General features: G+C 38.2%; 1 protein-coding gene across 2 annotated transcripts in view; it reads left to right on the top strand.

Annotated features, from left to right (window-relative positions):
* Positions 1 to 18,862, top strand: part of LOC115215840 (multidrug resistance-associated protein 5) — a 125,120-nt gene that overhangs the window by 71,641 nt on the left and 34,617 nt on the right. For both annotated transcript variants that reach the window (XM_036505865.1, XM_029785170.2), the window contains exons 15-17: positions 1,639 to 1,763; positions 4,471 to 4,543; positions 15,318 to 15,521. In XM_036505865.1, coding sequence (XP_036361758.1) covers positions 1,639 to 1,763; positions 4,471 to 4,543; positions 15,318 to 15,521 — 402 coding nt within the window. The remainder of the gene's footprint in view (positions 1 to 1,638; positions 1,764 to 4,470; positions 4,544 to 15,317; positions 15,522 to 18,862) is intronic.

Here is an 18,862-nt window from a genome sequence, read left to right as displayed (position 1 = left end):
TAGTATTTATTCTGTCAGCCTCTTTTGCCGAACCGCTAAGTTACAGGGACGTAAACATACCAGCATCAGTTGTCAAGTGATGGTGGGGGAAGAAACACAGACTCACAAATACATACATAAATGTGTGTATATATATATATATATATATATATATAAAGTTAATCCAAACAAGGAAACACAAAAAACACAACAACGCGAGGATGTGGAACAAATATAGTATTATTGGACGCTCAGGAAAGAAGGGAAGAAGGAGGGTTTAACGTTTTGAGTGGAGCTCTTCGTCGGAAACATAGGAGAAGGAAAGATCCAGAGAAGGGAAGACAGAGAAAAAAAAATCCCCAACGGTACACACGAGGTCACATTTTGAATGTTATATATATATAAGAGTGTACTGTAGTTTGCTGGAAGCATTGTGTATTGTTTGTGAAATATAACGTGTCTTGAATGCAGAGTAGACTATAATAACTGTTATCATTTTATTATTCATACTCTCTCTCTATATATATAGTAAGATTTCTTTGTGCATTGTATAAGCAGAAGTTTGAAGTGCTTAGATAAAAGCCTGAGATGGAAGATATAAAAAATGTTAAAGAGAGTTCAAGTAGGTTCAACAATTTTATATAAACATATATTGCGTCATGCATCGATGTATATCAGTTTTTAAATATACAAATGTATCAGTCATTAAAATAAATTTAAAATCTATGAATACATCATCATCATCATTGTTTAACATCCATTTTCCATGCTCGCATGAGTTGGATGGTTCGACTGGGGTCTTGGAAGCCAGGAGGCTGCATCAGACTCCAGTCTGATCTGGTAGTGTTTCTTCAGCTGGATGCCCTTCCTAATGTCAAACACTCCATGAGTGTAGTGGGTGCCTTTTACGTGCCACCGGAGGCTGGCAACGACCATGTTTGGATGGTGGTTTTTACATTCCACTGGCACAGGAGCCAGTCAAAGTGGGGCTGGCATCAGCCACATTTGGAAGGTGCTTTTTACGTGCCACTGGCACAGGTGTCAGTTGGGATGAGGGGGCTGGTATCGACCACATTCGGTGAGTGTTGTACCGCTGGAAAGGAATGTATTCAGATCTTAGCAAGTATGAGCTGTCCTCAGTGGAGGAAGAGCTTGTTAAGGTGGTAAATAGAAAGGACGTACATTTGGAAAGAGTAAAGAGTTTTGCTGAGGCTGCAGAGGTGCCTTCCCCAAGAAAATAAAATATGAGATACTCCAACCTGATTAAGCAGTAACTGGGACAGGACTCAATGAATAAGCCAGTTTTTGGTCTTTCTCACATCTCTACCACATCCTTCATCATCATCATAATAATGAGCTTTCTGTATACAGCAATTGGGTGTAGAAAGGGGACAGAGAGCAGTCATAAGTCAAGTAAAGAAAGACAGCAATGAAATTCAAAAGTAAATGCACAATACACAAGATAAAATAATATAAAAAGACAGAAAAGTGTGTGTGTGTGTTCCTAACATATACATTTGAGACATTTATTTTATGAGAATTTTCACTGTGGTCTATCATGCTAGTTTGTCAAAAATAAACTGTATTTCTGAAAGACTTCAATCCTTTTTTACCTGTATTCCACAAGAAATTCAATGATAATCCTTCACTTTTTCCTAGATGAACATGGTGTCTGGAAATATAGCAAGCCGTGGTACCATTGCTTATGTTCCTCAACAACCTTGGATTATAAATGGAACCATACAGTATAACATACTTCTTGGATTACCTTTCCAGGAACATAGGTAAATTATTCATTTATTTTTAATAGACTTATTTTTGAAAATGAAAGTTCTGTTCTTTAAAAACTGACAGACTTACAAAATGCAGAAATATTAGCTTTAAACAGAAATAAAGTTGTAAGATCTGTAAACATGAGGAATAATATGGGTGTTAGACCCAGAGAGCCTATGTCATGTTGTGTCATGTTGATGATTTCTAAAAAGATTGAAATGGTGCTATACATGATAACTTATGACTAATCCTGCCAAATGCTATGATGAGATGATTATCTCCCTTGTACTAACTGGCCACTAGGAGTCTCAAACATACTGATTGATATATTTAAGTTTGATCACTGAAGTTAAGCAATGTCAAGCCTAGTGAATACTTAGATGGGAAATCTAGGTGCTGTAAGCATCTCACCCATAGGCACAAGAGTGGCTGTGTGGCAAGAAGCTTGCTTCCCAACCACATGGTTCCAGGACCAATCCCACTGCATGGCAAGTGTCTTCAACTATAACCTCGGGCCAACCAAAGCCTTGTGAGTGGATTTGGTAGAAGGAAACTGGAAGAAGCCCATCATATATATATATATATATACAAATTAAGATAAGGGTTGCAAATTCAACCCTCCATGGAATAACATATATCCAATATACTGCTAGTGAAGTACCCAACAAAGTTAATACATAAATGTTAAGAATTGCGATGCAATTAATTCATTTACTGTATTACATGGGCAAAGGTAAAATTATTTTTACCATAAATTAATAATACAAAATCAGAAAATGGAGAAATACATCTAAATCATTAATCAACTACCAGATAATACCCAATCACATACTTTATTGAACCACTACATAAGAACATTAAGGTTAAACATAAAAATATATAACAAAACAGCGTACATGAATGAGTAATACAATACAATAGGTACAATCATTATAAGAGGATATAAATATAAATATAAATAGATATAAATATAAATATAAATATACACTATTTATTTATTTATATCCTCTTATAATGATTGTACCTATTGTATTGTATTACTCATTCATGTACGCTGTTTTGTTATATATTTTTATGTTTAACCTTAATGTTCTTATGTAGTGGTTCAATAAAGTATGCGATTGGGTATTATCTGGTAGTTGTTTAATGATTTAGATGTATTTCTCCATTTTCTGATTTTGTATATATATATATATATATATATATTTGTGTGTGTGTGTGTGTGTGTCTGTGTTTGTCCCTCTGCCATTGTTTGACAACCAATGTTGGTGTGTTTATGTCTCTGTAACTTAGCGATTCAGCAAAAGAGACTGATAGAATAAATACTAGACTTATAAAGAATAAGTCCTGGGGGTTGATTTCTTTGACTAACACCCTTTAAAGCAGTGCTCCAGCATGACTGCAGTCAAATGACTGAAACAAGTAAAAGAGTAAAAGAGTAAAGGTTGTTTGCCAACATAACATGGCAGTCCTGGTTTAGGACGAATGTTGCTGTAATTTAGACCCAGGAAACATCATCTCCAGCTGGCTATATGACACAATCTGCTTCCTTATATTTTCAAACAAGGGAATCTAGCACCTCCTTGTTCCCTTGTTCGAAAAATCTAAGGACACAGCAACATTAGTCCTAAACCAGGACTGCCATGTTATGTTGGCAAACAACTTTTACTTCAAAGTACTGTTGCTGAATATCTCTCATTGTGAAATTTAAAAATAGTAATTTTCTAAGTAAAAGAGTAGTGCTTTGGTTCCTAATGCAAGAATATAATACTTTAATTTGTTTTGTATAAAAGCTGTGACTGAAATGTTGATCAGCAAAGAGAGTAATAGTTTCCTGGTCTTTTGTGTTGTGAGATGTTGTGTTGGAAGGCATTAAAAATATGTATGTCAGTGTCTGAACATGACTTTGCATGTAGTATTGCTTCACAAAGAGGACCCGGAATAAATTTTCAAGACATTTATATGCCATCAAATATGGTATATTTCTATGGCAAACACTGAAAACCATAACAGGATGATGACCTGTGTTCAATTGAGCTAATCTATGGATTTTATCCTAGGACAAAAACAACATTTCAAAAGTGAGTGTCATGGGTAGGAGTTGGAAATGATGTTGAGGCGCAATGGTTGTGGGTTAGCTGTGTATCTTACCCTACAGCAAGACACCTGTCTCTGTCCCTCTATACCTTTAATCTCTCAACTGACATAAAGCCACACCCTTCAATACTACTTCCCCCTCTCAGTTGAGTGGGGTTTTGTTTTACAAGGTATTTGGAGAACCCTGTTGGCGCTGGTGCCACATAAAAAAGCACCCAATACACTCTGAAAAGTGGTTGTCATTGGAAACGGCATTCAACTGTAGAAACTATGCCAAAACAGACAATGGAACCTGGTGTGGCTCTCCAGCCTTGCCAGCCCCTGTCAAACCATCCAACCCATTCCAGCATGGGAAATGGACATTAAATTATGATGATATGATGAGGTTCTACTACTACTACTACTACTACTACTACTACCACCACCACCCAGCTTAGTGGTTGGTGGTTGGAAAGTCCCCTTACCCAGCTGTAAAAAAATTCCCCCACCCCACCCCATATGTAATGCCAGGGATCAGATATTACAGGATCAAATTAAAAATCCTAAACCCTGACAACTGTTATCAGAAAATTTGTCATTTGTGTTAGGACTATGAGCTAATTAGAATTAATTTAATTACAGATATAAAAAGATCATTAATATTTGTTCATTAGAGGATGATTTCTATTACTTCCCTCATGAAGATTTAACAGAAGTAAGTCCAATATTTTTTCACATTTTTTCTTATGCACTTCTTACCACCACAATTTTTCATTTCTTTCTAGCTCCACTTAAAAGATGAATAATTACGTAGCTCCCACACAGCAAAACCCTGTTCTTCTCTGGCCCTTTTCCTCTCTACTCCTTATTCCCCTAGCATAAAGATGCCCCTGCCTTCAGGGTCTATAGTCTTGCAAGCTGCATGGCTGGTGGTGTGAAAAATGTACCCAGCACACCCTGTGAAATGGTTGGTGTTAGGAAGGGTATCCAGCCATAGAAATCATGCCAAAGCAGACAGTGGAGTACAATTAAGTCCTTGGATCTAATGTATCCTGTCAAGGTGTCCTACCCATATCAGCATGGAATATAGATGTTAAATGATGATGATGATGACAAGAACTGTGATGCTACATGGCAGGGAGACCTGTGCCTTGAATGCAGACAGCTTACAAAGACTAGAAAGAAGAGAGACTGTCATGTTCCACTGTTTGTGTAATGTTAGTGTGCATGAACGCCAGGGTACAAATGTACTGAGAGAAAGATCAGGCGCAGTGTGCAAAAGACTGTGCTGGTCGGGTTGTGTGTGGTTGGGTGTTTTCGGGTATGAAAACTGACTGATGCTGATCACTCAAAGTCAGTGAAAGCTGGGGAAGAAGGAAAACTAGAGACAAAGCTGTGAAGGCTGACTGTAGATGCTCTGCCTTCCAGAGCAGATTGCAAGAGACTGTACACACTGGTGATATGCAGTGCTACAGAAGACTTATCCACCCGTGGAAAAATGGGTGAAAAAGTTAAGAGCAGGGGATAAGAGTAGGGATTATCAAGAAGGTGTAACACACACAAATATACAATATATATATATATATATATATATATATATTGCGCAGGAGTGGCTGTGTGGTAAGTAGCTTGTTTACCAACCACATGGTTCCGGGTTCAGTCCCACTGTGTGAGACCTTGGGCAAGTGTCTTCTACTATAGCCTCGGGCCGACCAAAGCCTTGTGAGTGGTAGACGGAAACTGAAAGAAGCCTGTCATATATATGTATATATATATATATGTGTTTGTGTGTCTGTGTTTGTCCCCCTAGCATTGCTTGACAACCGATGCTGGTGTGTTTATGTCCCCATTACTTAGCAGTTCGGCAAAAGAGACTGATAGATACTGGGCTTACAAAAGAATAAGTCCCGGGGTCGAGTTGCTCGATTAAAGGCAGTGCTCCAGCATGGCCGCAGTCAAATGACTGAAACAAGTAAAAGAGTAAAAGAGTATATATATAAGAGTGTATATAAGTATATTTATATATACATGCATTAGCCCTCTGAACTTTTTAGACCCTCTTTTAAACTCTCTGATGTGGCCTAGAGGCACACCTAAATACCCTAATTTTATCTACCGATCACTACAGAACACTGAAGAGATGGAAATAACATGTAGAGTATTGTGACCTCTTGGCAGAAACGGCCGTAAGAAACTGTTCTTTTTCTATTCTATGAATTACTAGTACTTATGTATGTAATTCACAGTCTTTACATATGTATTCATTCTCCTAAATGTTTTAGAATAAATAAATAGACATAATATAATGTCTAACAGTTGATGTATACTATTTCTCTATCCCCTCCATTTTCTTCTTGCCGTATACGTATATATATATATATAAAACAAAGTTATTTTATTCCACACTGATTTTCAAACAGTTCAAATAGAAAGACGTGGCTTATGTCGCAGCTGTCTTGCTTCTGACGAGTATTTGAAGCTCGTTCTATTTTTGTAGGGAGGTCATGGCTCAAATTAGTATATGTTTGGAATATGATTTGATTGGTAGAGGATAGTCACATGATTGGTCCTTAGAAATTTTTGTAGGTTTGTTAGTATCAAGTGACACTATTTAGCATTGTAAGTTAAGGCTGACACAGTTCAGTCCGCCTTAACCTACAGCCTACAAAATTTCTAAGTCCAGCCATGTGACTTATTCAAAACATGTACTAATTTAAGCCATGAACTCCCTACAAGCTTCAAACACTAGTCAGAAGCAAGACAGTTGTGACATAAGCCATGTCTTTCTATTTGAAGTTTTTGAAACTCAGTCTAAATCTTTAAATATCATAAAAATTTTTTAACTATTCGCAGTGCCTTTTCAATTTCAATTTTTCTTATATATATTGCTCTACATCTTAGTGAGTGCTTCTTCTCTGGATTTATGTTTTCTACAAACGATATATATAATCATCATCGTCATTGTCGTTGTTTAATGTCTGCTTTCCATGCTGGCATAGGTTGGATAGTTTGACTGAGGGCTGGCAAACCAGAAGGCTGCACCAAGCTCCAATCTGATCTGGCAAATCTTCTACAACTGGATGCTTTTTACGTGCAACTGGCATGGGAGCCAATCAAGTCGCACTTGTAACAACCACACTTGAATGGTGCTTTTACATGCAACCAGCATGGGACCAGTCAGGCAGCATGGGCATCGAACACACTTGAATGGTGCTTTTTATGTGCCACCTGCGTGGGAGCCAGTCAGGTAGCATAGGCAATGACTACGCTTGAATGGTTCTTTTTACAGGCCACCAGCATGGGTGCCAGTCAGGTGGTGCTGGTATCGGCCACGACAATGACTTCTCTTGACTCAACAGGTCTTTACAAGCACAGTTTATTGCTCAATGACTGAAGGGTACTCTTAAATGTGCCGGTTATACTGCACTGGCATAGGCCACGGTTATGGTCTCACTTAGCTTTTCAGGTCTTCTCAAGCACAGCATATCTCCAAATGTCTCAGTCACTTGTCATCACCTCCATGAGGCCCAGCATTTGAAGGTCATACTTCACCACCTCATCCCAGGTCTTCCTGGGTCTACCTCTTCCACAGGTTCCCTCAATCGCTAGAGTGTGACACTTTCTCACACAGCTATCCTCATCAATTCTCACCACATGACCATACCAGCGCAGTCGGCTCTCTTGCACATCACATCTGATTCTTCTTAGGTCCAACTTTTCTCTCAAGGCACTTACACTCTGTGGAATATGCACACTAACATTAGACATCCAGTGGAGCATACTAGCTTCATTCCTTGCAAGCTTATGCATGTCCTCAGCAGTCAAGACCCATGTTTCACTGCCATGTAGCATGGCTATTCACACACATACGTCATACAGTCTACCTCCTACTCTGAGCAAGAGACCCTTTAGCAGAGGTAGGCTATTCTTATTTGAGCAGTTACACTCTCAGAGCATCCACCTCTCGCTACTGACTTGGTCACCTAGGTAATGGAAGCTATCATCTACTTCTAGTTTTTCTCCCTGGCATGTGACAGAAGCTGTTTTCTGCACATTTACAGTGTTTATTGCCTCTGAGCATTTGCCACACACAAAAACTATCTTCCCAGTTAGCCTTCCTTTGATATTGCTGCACTTCTTATGTGTCCGTAGCTTACACCGGGTACATCTTATGGAGTTTCTACTGATGCCTTTTCTACATCTTTCCCATTTCCTTGCAAGGATATAGTAAATTTCATTAGTGTGTCCACCACACCAGTAGGTGAATAAGCAACTGGCAGGTTTCCTGAAGTTAGTATTACAAACTATAAGATCATTTGCATCATAGAACTCCAGCAGCCTGATTCCCTCCTCATTGCAGGAGCCAAAACCATAGCCCCTACGTACACCATGGAAGATCCCTACAATAGCCTTCAACCTGCATATACTACGCCATCATTTTTATGCACTACATAATCTCTACATTACATAGGAGATAAACCCTAAGTAGAGATGGGGGAACATTAAGCCTTTGGACATCCAATAGAGGTCAGGAGATAGAGATATCCAGTACAGGTGGTGAGGGTGGGAAGGGCGGGCGCACTGCTAAACAACAAAAACTCTGGCTGTCGGTGTGAAAGAATAGTAATGATAATAATGAGAAAGAATTGGGCATTTACATTCTCAACTAGAGCTATAACCAACAGTTTTCAGTCAGCCAAACTGTGACAAAATTAGATAAATGAATGAATAAATGACAATGATAAATGTGTGTGTGTATGTGTGTACTGCTCTCCCCCATTGCCTTGCAGGACCCAAATCGTTTCATCACTCACAATTCTATTACAACCTACTTCTATTTCCACCCAACATCTCCGCTTCAGGGCCAGGTTGCTGGTACCCTGGGCAAGCTGAACTTTGGTGTGTACAAGCTGACAGCTATGGAAATTTCCTTGTCTTTGTCACACCCTCCTTGGCACCCCCTAGCACATGGCCCCCTGGGCATCTGCCCAAGTTGCCAGTACTTTGAGCTAGCCCTGCTCTTCTTATCTTTATCTAACTCTACCCTTACACTTCTAGAATGCCTTTTAGCCCTTCTTGCCTTTGCTGCACCCACCCATCGTTTCCCCTCCTCTCTTACAGTAATTGCTCTCTGCTCTTCCTCTTCTTCCTCCATGTGTGCTACCCTCCATTTACCAAATCCACTCGACTGGGTGGCTTGGGGCAATAGGAGAAGGCCCAAGGCACCATGCCATAGGACGAAATTTGAAACCATGTGGTTGGGAAGCAAACTTCTTAAACACACAACTATATCATCATCATCATTTAACGTCCACATTCCATGCTGACATGGGTTTGACGATTTGATTGAAAACTGGTAAGCCAGGGTGTTGCACCAGGTTCTGATCTGATTTGGAATGGTTTCTATGGCTGGATGCCCTTCCTAATGCCAACCACTCTGAGAGTGTCGTGGTTGTATTATATGTGCCTCCAGCACGGGTGCCATTGACCTGACATGGCATTGACCTGACATGGCATTGGCCATGACTATGGTCTCACTTGGTTTGACAGGTCTATACAAGCACAGTGTATTGCCAAAGATCTCGGTCGCTGCCACCTAACTTTTAAGCCTGTCTTTCATGTTTTGCTTTTTTTCCCTAGAACCCAGCTTTGATCATTTTCTTCCATCAGATGTTAATTGCTAAGATCTCATCTTTAACTGCCTCATTTCTCAGGTCAGCTTTGCTAGATCCTAGCCTTGACCATTCTCTTCTTTTGGACACCAGAAATGTTATTTGAGTCCATTCTTAACAACTTACTTTAATCAGAAAACTTACAAGAGCCCAGCTTTGATCACTCCCTTCCACCAGAAAAGTTACTAGACTCCAGTTTTAATCACTCCTTTTCATTGGAGAGAAATTACAAACTACATGATCCTGAAATATAGACAAAATTACAAACAAACATGTAAAACGACTGCTGGCTGTGTGATTAAGTTGTTCACCTCATAACTACATGGAGTTTTGGAATCAATGCCACTGCACAGCATTGGAAAATATTTTTTTTTATTACTCTAACTTGGAGTTAAACAAAGCCATTGTCAAGGAAATTTTGGAAGATGGAATATATGTGAAAGCCTTTTGTAGAGATCATTCAACAGGGACTGGCAGACTAAATCCAGAGCTTGATTTAAGACCTTCGTTCTTGGCTACCTTGGGTGTCTTTGGAGAGGACCATTCTATCATAAATATTCAGGGAAGGTCTTAAATAAAGATGTTGATTTAGTTCTGGAGGGACTTTGGGTAGTTCCCCATACAGGCAAGGGGTTTGTTTACATGAGTGAGGAACACAGCCTTTATGATGTGTAAGGGCAACCATCTCAAAGAAGTGGATAATGAACCAGTTTCATTCTCCAGTGTTGAAGGTTCAGAGAAATGTCATGGGTGCCACCCTTTTCTCCTCCCACTAAACCATTAAATAATCCCTCACACACACACACACACACACACATGGCAAAATTTCCTTTTGTACCCCACCAAAACCCGCTCCTTTATTTAGTTTTTAATTTTTTTTCGGGTAGAAGTCTTTCCTCCATACACATTCACGCACCCCCCCCCACACACACGCAGACATGCACGAAAACACTGAAGAAGAAATAACCCTTGGGGGTGGAAGAATTAACTTTGCCCCCCCCCCTCGCCATTTAGGCTAACATTTTACTTGTTTGCTTCAAGAATAGTTGTCGAATTTATGTTAATGATTGGGGTGTTTTAATTGAAAATGGAAATGGGTCTACTGCACTGTTTGAACTTTGAAACGCCCACCACCACCACCACCACCACCACCGCTGCCGCCGCCGCCACTGTTGTTGTTGCTTGTAGTGTGTGTTGAATAATAACTGGTGAGGGGTGGGGCGGACTATTGTTTATTATCAAGTGGAGGTGGTAGGTGCATATGAGGAGTGGGTGGAGGTGTAGTTAAGCTTGGTGAGGTGTGTGGGTGGGGGTTGGATGTTAAGGCTGTGAAAAAGAGATTAGCTGGTGCGCAGGGAAGGAGGCACTATTGTGTCCACGGCAGCCTTGATGAGATTGTTGAAGCAGGATGTGTTGTGTATGTTGTAGTCTCTCAACCAATTAGAATGTCAGGGATAAGGGTAGGGTGGTTTGATTTACCGGGTTGAAATACTTTGGTGGCAGTGGCAGAGGGTGTGTGTGTGTGTGTTTTACTCACATTTTGACATGGCAAGCGGTATTTCCCTCTTTTACTGAAATGGAATTTTTTTTGCTCTCTTTTGTGCTTTAAATATTTCTTTTCCTAATTACACAAACAAACTGATGCACCTTATTAAACAATGAAACCCTTTATCTTTGAATAAGGTAATTAGTCTTTGATTATACTCTTGCCTTTATGAGAAGAGGGTTTATCCCAATCTCTATATAAAGGAGTGTTAACATCACACAATTGATTCCTAATCTCCCAAGGTCAACATAGCCACCTGTTATATAAATACATAACTTCCCTTTTTTTATAACCTCCCAAGTTAAAATAACTAACTTTACTATAAGGACTTATCAATTTTTGCAAAAGAGAAAAAAAGAAGGTTGACAGTGACTTTGAAGTTTTAGCATGTTCACCATCATCAGACTGATCACATGGAACAAGCTGACTCTTCATCGGCACTCTCAACCATTTTAATATGTGTTCTTCTAGAAGAGTAGTAAGTGATCATTCAGTTTAATGTTAAATTGTTTTATGGTAGAAATAAACATTAAGATAACATCATCAACATCACCACCACCACCACTACATTCACCATCATCATCATCATCATCATCATCATCATCAACATCATCAACATCATCATCATCATCACCACCATCACCACCACAATCATCAACATCCTCCTCTTCCTCCTCCTCTTCATCATCATTATTGTCATCATCATTTAATGTCTGTATTCCATGCTAGCACATGTTGGATGGTTTGACAGGAGCTGGGAAGGCCAGGGCCTCACCAGTCCCCATTTCCTGTTTTGGCATAGTTTTTTTTATGGCTGGATGCCCTTTCTAATGCCAACTGCTTTACAGTGTGGACTGGGTGCTTTTTATGTGGCACCAGCACTTACATGGTTACTGAGTAACTTGCAATATAAAAACATGTTTAGCTTGGAGACGGATTATTAGTGAGTAGAGCAGCTTTGAACCAGCTGATGAGAGATTAGGGGTATAGGGAGACAGGGGCAGGTGTTCTGCTGTAGAATAGATACATGGATACCCCAGTTGAAAAGAAAAGAGGGTGGGTTAGAAAAGATAAATAGTGTAATGGTGAGAGAGATAACCTTCAACAGTTTCTCATTCCCAAGTGAAATTGCCACTTATAGATTAAATACATAATGATCTTTGGCTTATAATCTTCCAAATAGACTTAGCTAGCTATAATATAAATGCACAACTCATATAGCATCATTAAACTCTTATAATGGGCTCCAAACCATGGTATTTCCTTCAAATGAGTTCCTCTTCAAAGTACCGGTCAGATCAGGGATAGGGAAAGCTATTTATATCAAGAGGGTCATGTTCACATTTACATTTGATTGAGGCACAGCCATGGCTGTGTGCTTAAGAGGTTCGTTTCATAACTGCAAGGTTTTGGGTTCATTCCCACTACACAGACAGTGTTTTCTACAATATGCAATAGTTCTGAGAAGACCAATGACTTGTGAGTGGAATTTGTGAAAGAAACAAGATGGAAGCCCAATATACAGGGTGTCCCCTGTAGTACTCCCAAGATTCCCTTGTTCAAAAATATAAGGACACGGATCATCGTATAGCCAGCTGGAGACAATGTCTCCTGGGCTAAATTACAGCATCATTCGTCCTAAACCAGGACTGCCATGTTATGTTGGCAAGCAATCTTTACTCCAAAGTACTGTTGCTGAATATCTCTTGAGAGATTTACAAATAGTAATTTTCTGAAATGGTGATGTTATTTACATTCCTTGTTGATTTTACTAATTGTCACTCTGTTCTGTCAAAAACCAGTGGAATACATAATCTGTTTTTTGATAAAAAAAAAAACAGATTAGAGTTAGTAACAGGAAAGGCATCCAGCCATAAAACCCTGCATCAAATAAATGCCATATCCAAGCTTACATGGAAAAACAGACATTAAAAGTAATGATTCCACTTTTAATTAAATGTGCCCTAATTAAGGCTGAAAAGTAGGAAACTTTATTTTATACACCCAAAAATATAATTACATGCATGGTAAAAATGCAATCAGAAATATTAAATGACAAAATTAAATGTTAATTAGTTTTTATTAATATTTTTGAAATGATTTATGAATCTTAATTATCTAATCCTTTAGATTATCTAATCTAAATGTATTTTTAATGTAAAATCTAAACTTTTCTGGATGGTTGTACTTATTTGTTTGAAAGGCTGCAGGTTTCCAACCCCTCCTAAAACAACTTCTTTGTCTATGTTGAAAACTCCTTTTATGAAGTTACTGTTTTCAAAATCATTGACATAATTCTTACCAAAGTTGTAAACACTCTGATATTTTATTCTGTAATTCAGTTTACATCCACCCCAGTTGGCGATGTCTGTTGTAGAGTTGAAATAGAAGTACATTTAAACTTTATGACTAAACAGAATGGTTTCTGTACTTGGTGTGTTTATGTCCCTGTAACTTAGTGGTTCAGCAAAAGAGGCTGATAGAAGAAGTACTAGGCTTATAAAGAATAAGTCCTGAGGTTTCCCTTCATTTCATACATCCCTGACATCTGTTCTGAATTGAAGGTGACCTATTTTGAAGAAATGTTTTCTCTTATAGATGAGGTGTGTAAGTTACCTTTCAATGAGAGATGTTCTGTTTTGTATGTGAAGTCCGTATGTCACTTCAGTTGGTTACCTGGTAGGTGACTAAACTTTACCAATCCGAATTCAGATTAAAATTCAACCAGCAATCTTGTCATCTTTTTCCTTTAATGTGTAATAGAGATAGTGAAACAGAATGTAATCTCTGTGTAATGTTGTATATTAGCATCACCTTTAGTCAAACAAATCCACCCCAGGATCTATTCTTTGTAAGCCTAGTGCTTATTCTATCGGTCTCTTTTGCCGAGTCACTAAGTTACAGGAAAATAAACACACCAACATCGACTGTCAAGTGATGGTGGAGGGACAAACACAGACACACAAACACACACACACACACACACACACACCACACACAGTTGAAATTTACAGAAAAGCAAAAGATGAAAGCAGGTGTATGAACAACAAACAGGTGTATTTGTTTAACACTCGGGAAGGTGAGAAAGTCTTTTACGTTTCGAGCCTATGCTCTTCAACAGAAAGGAACACAAGTAAATAAACAATAAAAAGAACTTTTGGAGGGGCTTCTCTCAGTTTCCGTGTACCAAATCCACTCACAAGTCTTTGGTTGGCCTAAGGCTATAATAGAAGACTCTTGCCTGAGATGCTATGCAGTGGGACTGAACCTGGAATCATGTGGTTGAGAAGCAAGTTTCTTACCACACAGCCACACCTGCACCTATTCTTTTTTTTATTCTTTTATTTCTTTAAGTCATTTGACTGCGGCCATGTTGGATAATTATAAATAAAAGGAAGCATTTTGAGATCATGACACTAATAAATAGGAGTAATTATCTATATGTGTGTATATGCATGTATGTGTGTATAGAGTAAGAGAAACTATCGGGTAAAGTGCAACCATCTGAGCAACTACAGGTCCTCTTTTAGGATACTAGAAATGTGCAACATCATGTCTTGGACCAACCATGTATTGTGTTTAAAAGAGTAGGGTATGCCATACATAATTAAATGGAAGATCTTCAAACAGCCAGGGGTCATGTATCAATGGCAAAAACAATGCATGCTTTGCTTGGCAGAGAAAACAAAGATCCTGAAAAATTATATTATACACTAAAAGGTACCAGTTGAGCATGATCGTTACCAGTGTCGCCTTACTGCCACATGTACCGGTAGTACGTGGAAAACAACATTCAAGCGTAGTCATTACCAATACTGCCAGACTGGCTCCTATGCAGGTAGCAAATAAAAACACCTTTTAAGCATCGTTGTTGCCAGAACCGCCTGACTGGCCCTTGTGTTGGTGGCATGTAAAAGCACCCACTATACTCTCGAAGTGGTGTTAGGAAGGGCATCCAGCTGTAAAAACTTGCCAGATCAGATTGGAGCCTGATGCAGCTTTCTGGCTCACCAGTCCTCAGTCAAACCATCCAACCCATGCCAGCATGGAAAGCGGATGTTAAACGCTGATGATAATGTTGGCTGTGAAACAGCCATCATCCTATTTCAACCTACTTCCTGACTTTCTTTATATTCTATATATATATATATATATATATATATATATAATTATCTTTCTCCCTCTCAGATGTTTCCTCACCACTTCTAGCTACTTTTTGGTCGTTATCTCTGAGAGATTTTTTGTCTCACAAAATCTTTCTTGTTTTCCAGATTGGAGACCGAGGTATTAATCTAAGTGGTGGACAAAAACAGAGGATCAGTCTAGCTCGTGCCCTCTACAATGACAGCGATATCTACCTCTTGGATGATCCATTATCTGCTGTTGATGCTCACATTGGAAAGAGAATCTACGATGAGTGTTTCAACATGTTTTTGTGTACAAAGGCCGTATTGTTCGTTACACACCAGCTTCAGGTAAGAGTCCTTGTCTAAAGAAGCTGCTGCTGCTGTTGTTGTTGTTGTTGTTGTTGTTGTTGTTGTTGTTGTTGTTCTTCTTCTTCTTCTTCTTCTTCTTCTTCTTCTTCTTCTTCTTCTTCTTCACCTTCAACATTCCCCACCCTCCCTTTAACCCTTTCAATACCAACCCATTTGAATCTTGAATGAGGATGAACACTCTCATTTCCAACTGCCATACAATGTCCAGACATGGAAATGCACCCCCCACCACATATTCGTGCATGCACACACATTCACACATATCTCTGCTGCTATTACTGACAGCCACTCTTAAATGCCAACATTTCCATTAAGCAAAAAAAAAAAAACATCAAATGCCACTGCAAAAATAGTTACTACTTCTACCATGAGTCAGCAGCCTTCAGAAGGAAATCAAGTCCTGGCACCAGGTCAATTTTCTTAGAAAAACATGCTAACTTTCAGAAATGATATGAAAGATTACTTTCATAAATTTCAATTTATTTTCCTTCCTCTTACAGTGTGGCTAAATTGTCTGATAAAATGATTGAAACTGGTAGAATATTTTGAAAACTTCCCTGCTTTCCAAAAAGCTAAAAGTGAAACATTGGGAGTTTGTAGCTTTTTGAAAGTGATGAGGTGATGGGTGGATGTTTGGGAAGGAGATTTTAGTGTTTCTTTAAGAAAAAAGAATGAAAAAAATTCTTAAAGATTTGCACTCTGTTTTTTCTCCATGGATTATCAAGAAAAAAATTTGGAAAAAAAATTAAAAAATGAAGAAATTGGGATGGGGAGGGAGAAAATAAAATTATTGAGAACGTGTTTTGGGGTGAAATCCTAATCTTCTGTATTGAAAACATGGGGATCAGAAGAAATTTAGGAAACAAATAAGTGGACGGGGCACAAATGTGGACATGCTAGAAACAACAAGTAAAGGACTGGATTTCTGGGAAAACTTCCTTTTAAGTTTATATCAAAGATCAGGTTTTTAAATACACTCATCACAAACACATATTACAGAATAGGTAAAGGTCATTTCAGTTGGATTTGAGCTGTAATTTTGTGCATGCACGCAGCAAGAAATAACATAATTTGTACAGAAGTTTTACCTAGAGTGTGTGTGTGTGTGCCAAAGGAAGTTATTTTATGGAAATCTTTCGTTTGAAGCAGCAAAGTTGTTAACTTGATCAGATGACTGTTCGTTAATTTCCATAAAACACTTTTATTTCTTTATGCTTTGAAGAGAGCAGGAATCAAAGTAGAGGAAAAAGTGAAGAGGTAACATTTGCTTTGAAGTGAAAGCAGAAAGTGAAAGATGTATGTACATGTATATGAAATGGACATGTGTGTGTGTGTGTGTGTGACAGAGAGAGTGGGTGAGTGAAGGTGTGTATTGTCATGTATGTATTTTTTGCATGTATGTGTAAGTGGCACTCAATCACTCTCTCTTTCTCTCCCTCTCTCCCCCTCTCTCTCTCATACATTATCTTTCATATATACGTACATAAATACCTATGCATACATCTTTTTTCTATGTGTGTGTGTGTGTGTGTGTGTGTGTGTGTGTGTGTGTGTGGAAGTGAGAGAGAGAGAGTGCTTGGCTGTATTTCCTCATAATATACAGAGAAATGGATGTCTTTTAATGAGTGAATAATTCAGAGAAACATTACTTTCATTATTCACATATCACCACACTTGTAATGCAACACTTTGTAATTTTAGTTCAAATTGAAAGTGTGAAACTATTTTCCCTTTCTAATGCAACCTAGTCGTTGTAGAACAGTGTTTTTCAAACGCCCAGAGTTGGTTGTTGAGATAACGTGGAAAATATGTAAATCAAAATAAAGTTTATTTGGTAGCTGAAAGATTCCTTAGTCTTTTGACAAATGGGGTATACGTCAAAATTGACAGCTCAGTTTTTGAATGCATAAGGAACACACACACACACAAACTGTTTTTCATATATATATAGATTATATTTATTATTTTTATATTACCCACATACATTTTTATTTATATTATATATATTTTCATTTTATTTTTATTTTCATGTTATTTCATTTATTTAATATCAATTTTTATTTATTTTATGATATTCATTACCTTTTATTATTATTTTTATTATTTTATTTATGTCTGAATATTTTTATTTTTTAATATTTATTTACTTTTACTCATTTTATTATTTTTATATGTGTATATTACATATTTTAATATTTTTATTTATTTTATTTTATTATATTTTAAGAAAAATATTAATGCCTACACACACACACACACACACGCACCAATGCTGGTAGCATTGTGGTTGTTACCAGTGCTGGTGGCATGCGATAAGGACCATTCATGCATGGTTTGCTGCCAGAGTTGCCTGACTGGCTCCCCGTGCTGGTGGCATATAAAAACTACCATCCGAATGTGGTTGATGCCAGACCCCCACCCCTGCCTCGACTGGCTCCTGTGCCAGTGGCACGCAAAAAGCACCATCCGAATGTGGCCGATACTAGTGCTGCCTGACTGGCTCCCATGCCAGTGGCACGTAAAAAGCACCCATTACAGTCTCGGAGTGGTTGGCATTAGGAAGGCATCCAGCTGTAGAAACATTGCCAGTCACCAGTCAAACCGTCCAACCCATGCCAGCATGGAAAACGGAGACATTAAACGATGATGATGATGATGATGACTTTCATCTCCTTAGCTTGTTAGAATGCTTCCTTGTTGTCCTTTCACCCTGATGATATTTCACTCAAAATCTTCAAAATGCAAACATATTTTATTAGATAAGGGTTGTAATATTTATTGAGTGTGAATTGAAACAATTGTAGGCAATGTTAATTAATTAATAGATTAATTTGTATGCATCAAATCTCTCCATTTTCTTGCTTAATAATATTTGATATCTATAATATATTTATTGAAGAAGATATCTCTCCACAGTATAATATATTACACCAGCGTAACTTGGATGGAACCATCCCTATAAGAGGTTTATATCCTCAAATAGACTGAATATGTGATATATATATGCCTGTGTGTGTGAAAGTGCATGGCTTAGTGGTTATGGTGTTGCACTCTGACATGTGGTACATGGTACACCTGTACAGGTAATGTTGATTAGATAGAGGAAGTGAGCTTATGTGAACACAAACATTTCATCACTATAAACAAATCATCTGTGTGGTTGTTCAGTGAGAATTTACTGAACCTTCATATGTGTGTGTGTATATATATATATATATATGTATATATGTAGCAAGCTACAATTAGTTTCTCTCTACCAAATCTAGTCACAAGTCTTTGGTTAATCCAAGGCTATAGTAGATATTTAAAGAAGGTGTCAT

The sequence above is a fragment of the Octopus sinensis genome, linkage group LG9 (genome assembly GCF_006345805.1).
Source record: "Octopus sinensis linkage group LG9, ASM634580v1, whole genome shotgun sequence".
Taxonomy (NCBI): domain Eukaryota; kingdom Metazoa; phylum Mollusca; class Cephalopoda; order Octopoda; family Octopodidae; genus Octopus; species Octopus sinensis.
This window is presented reverse-complemented; position numbering and strand designations above follow the sequence as displayed.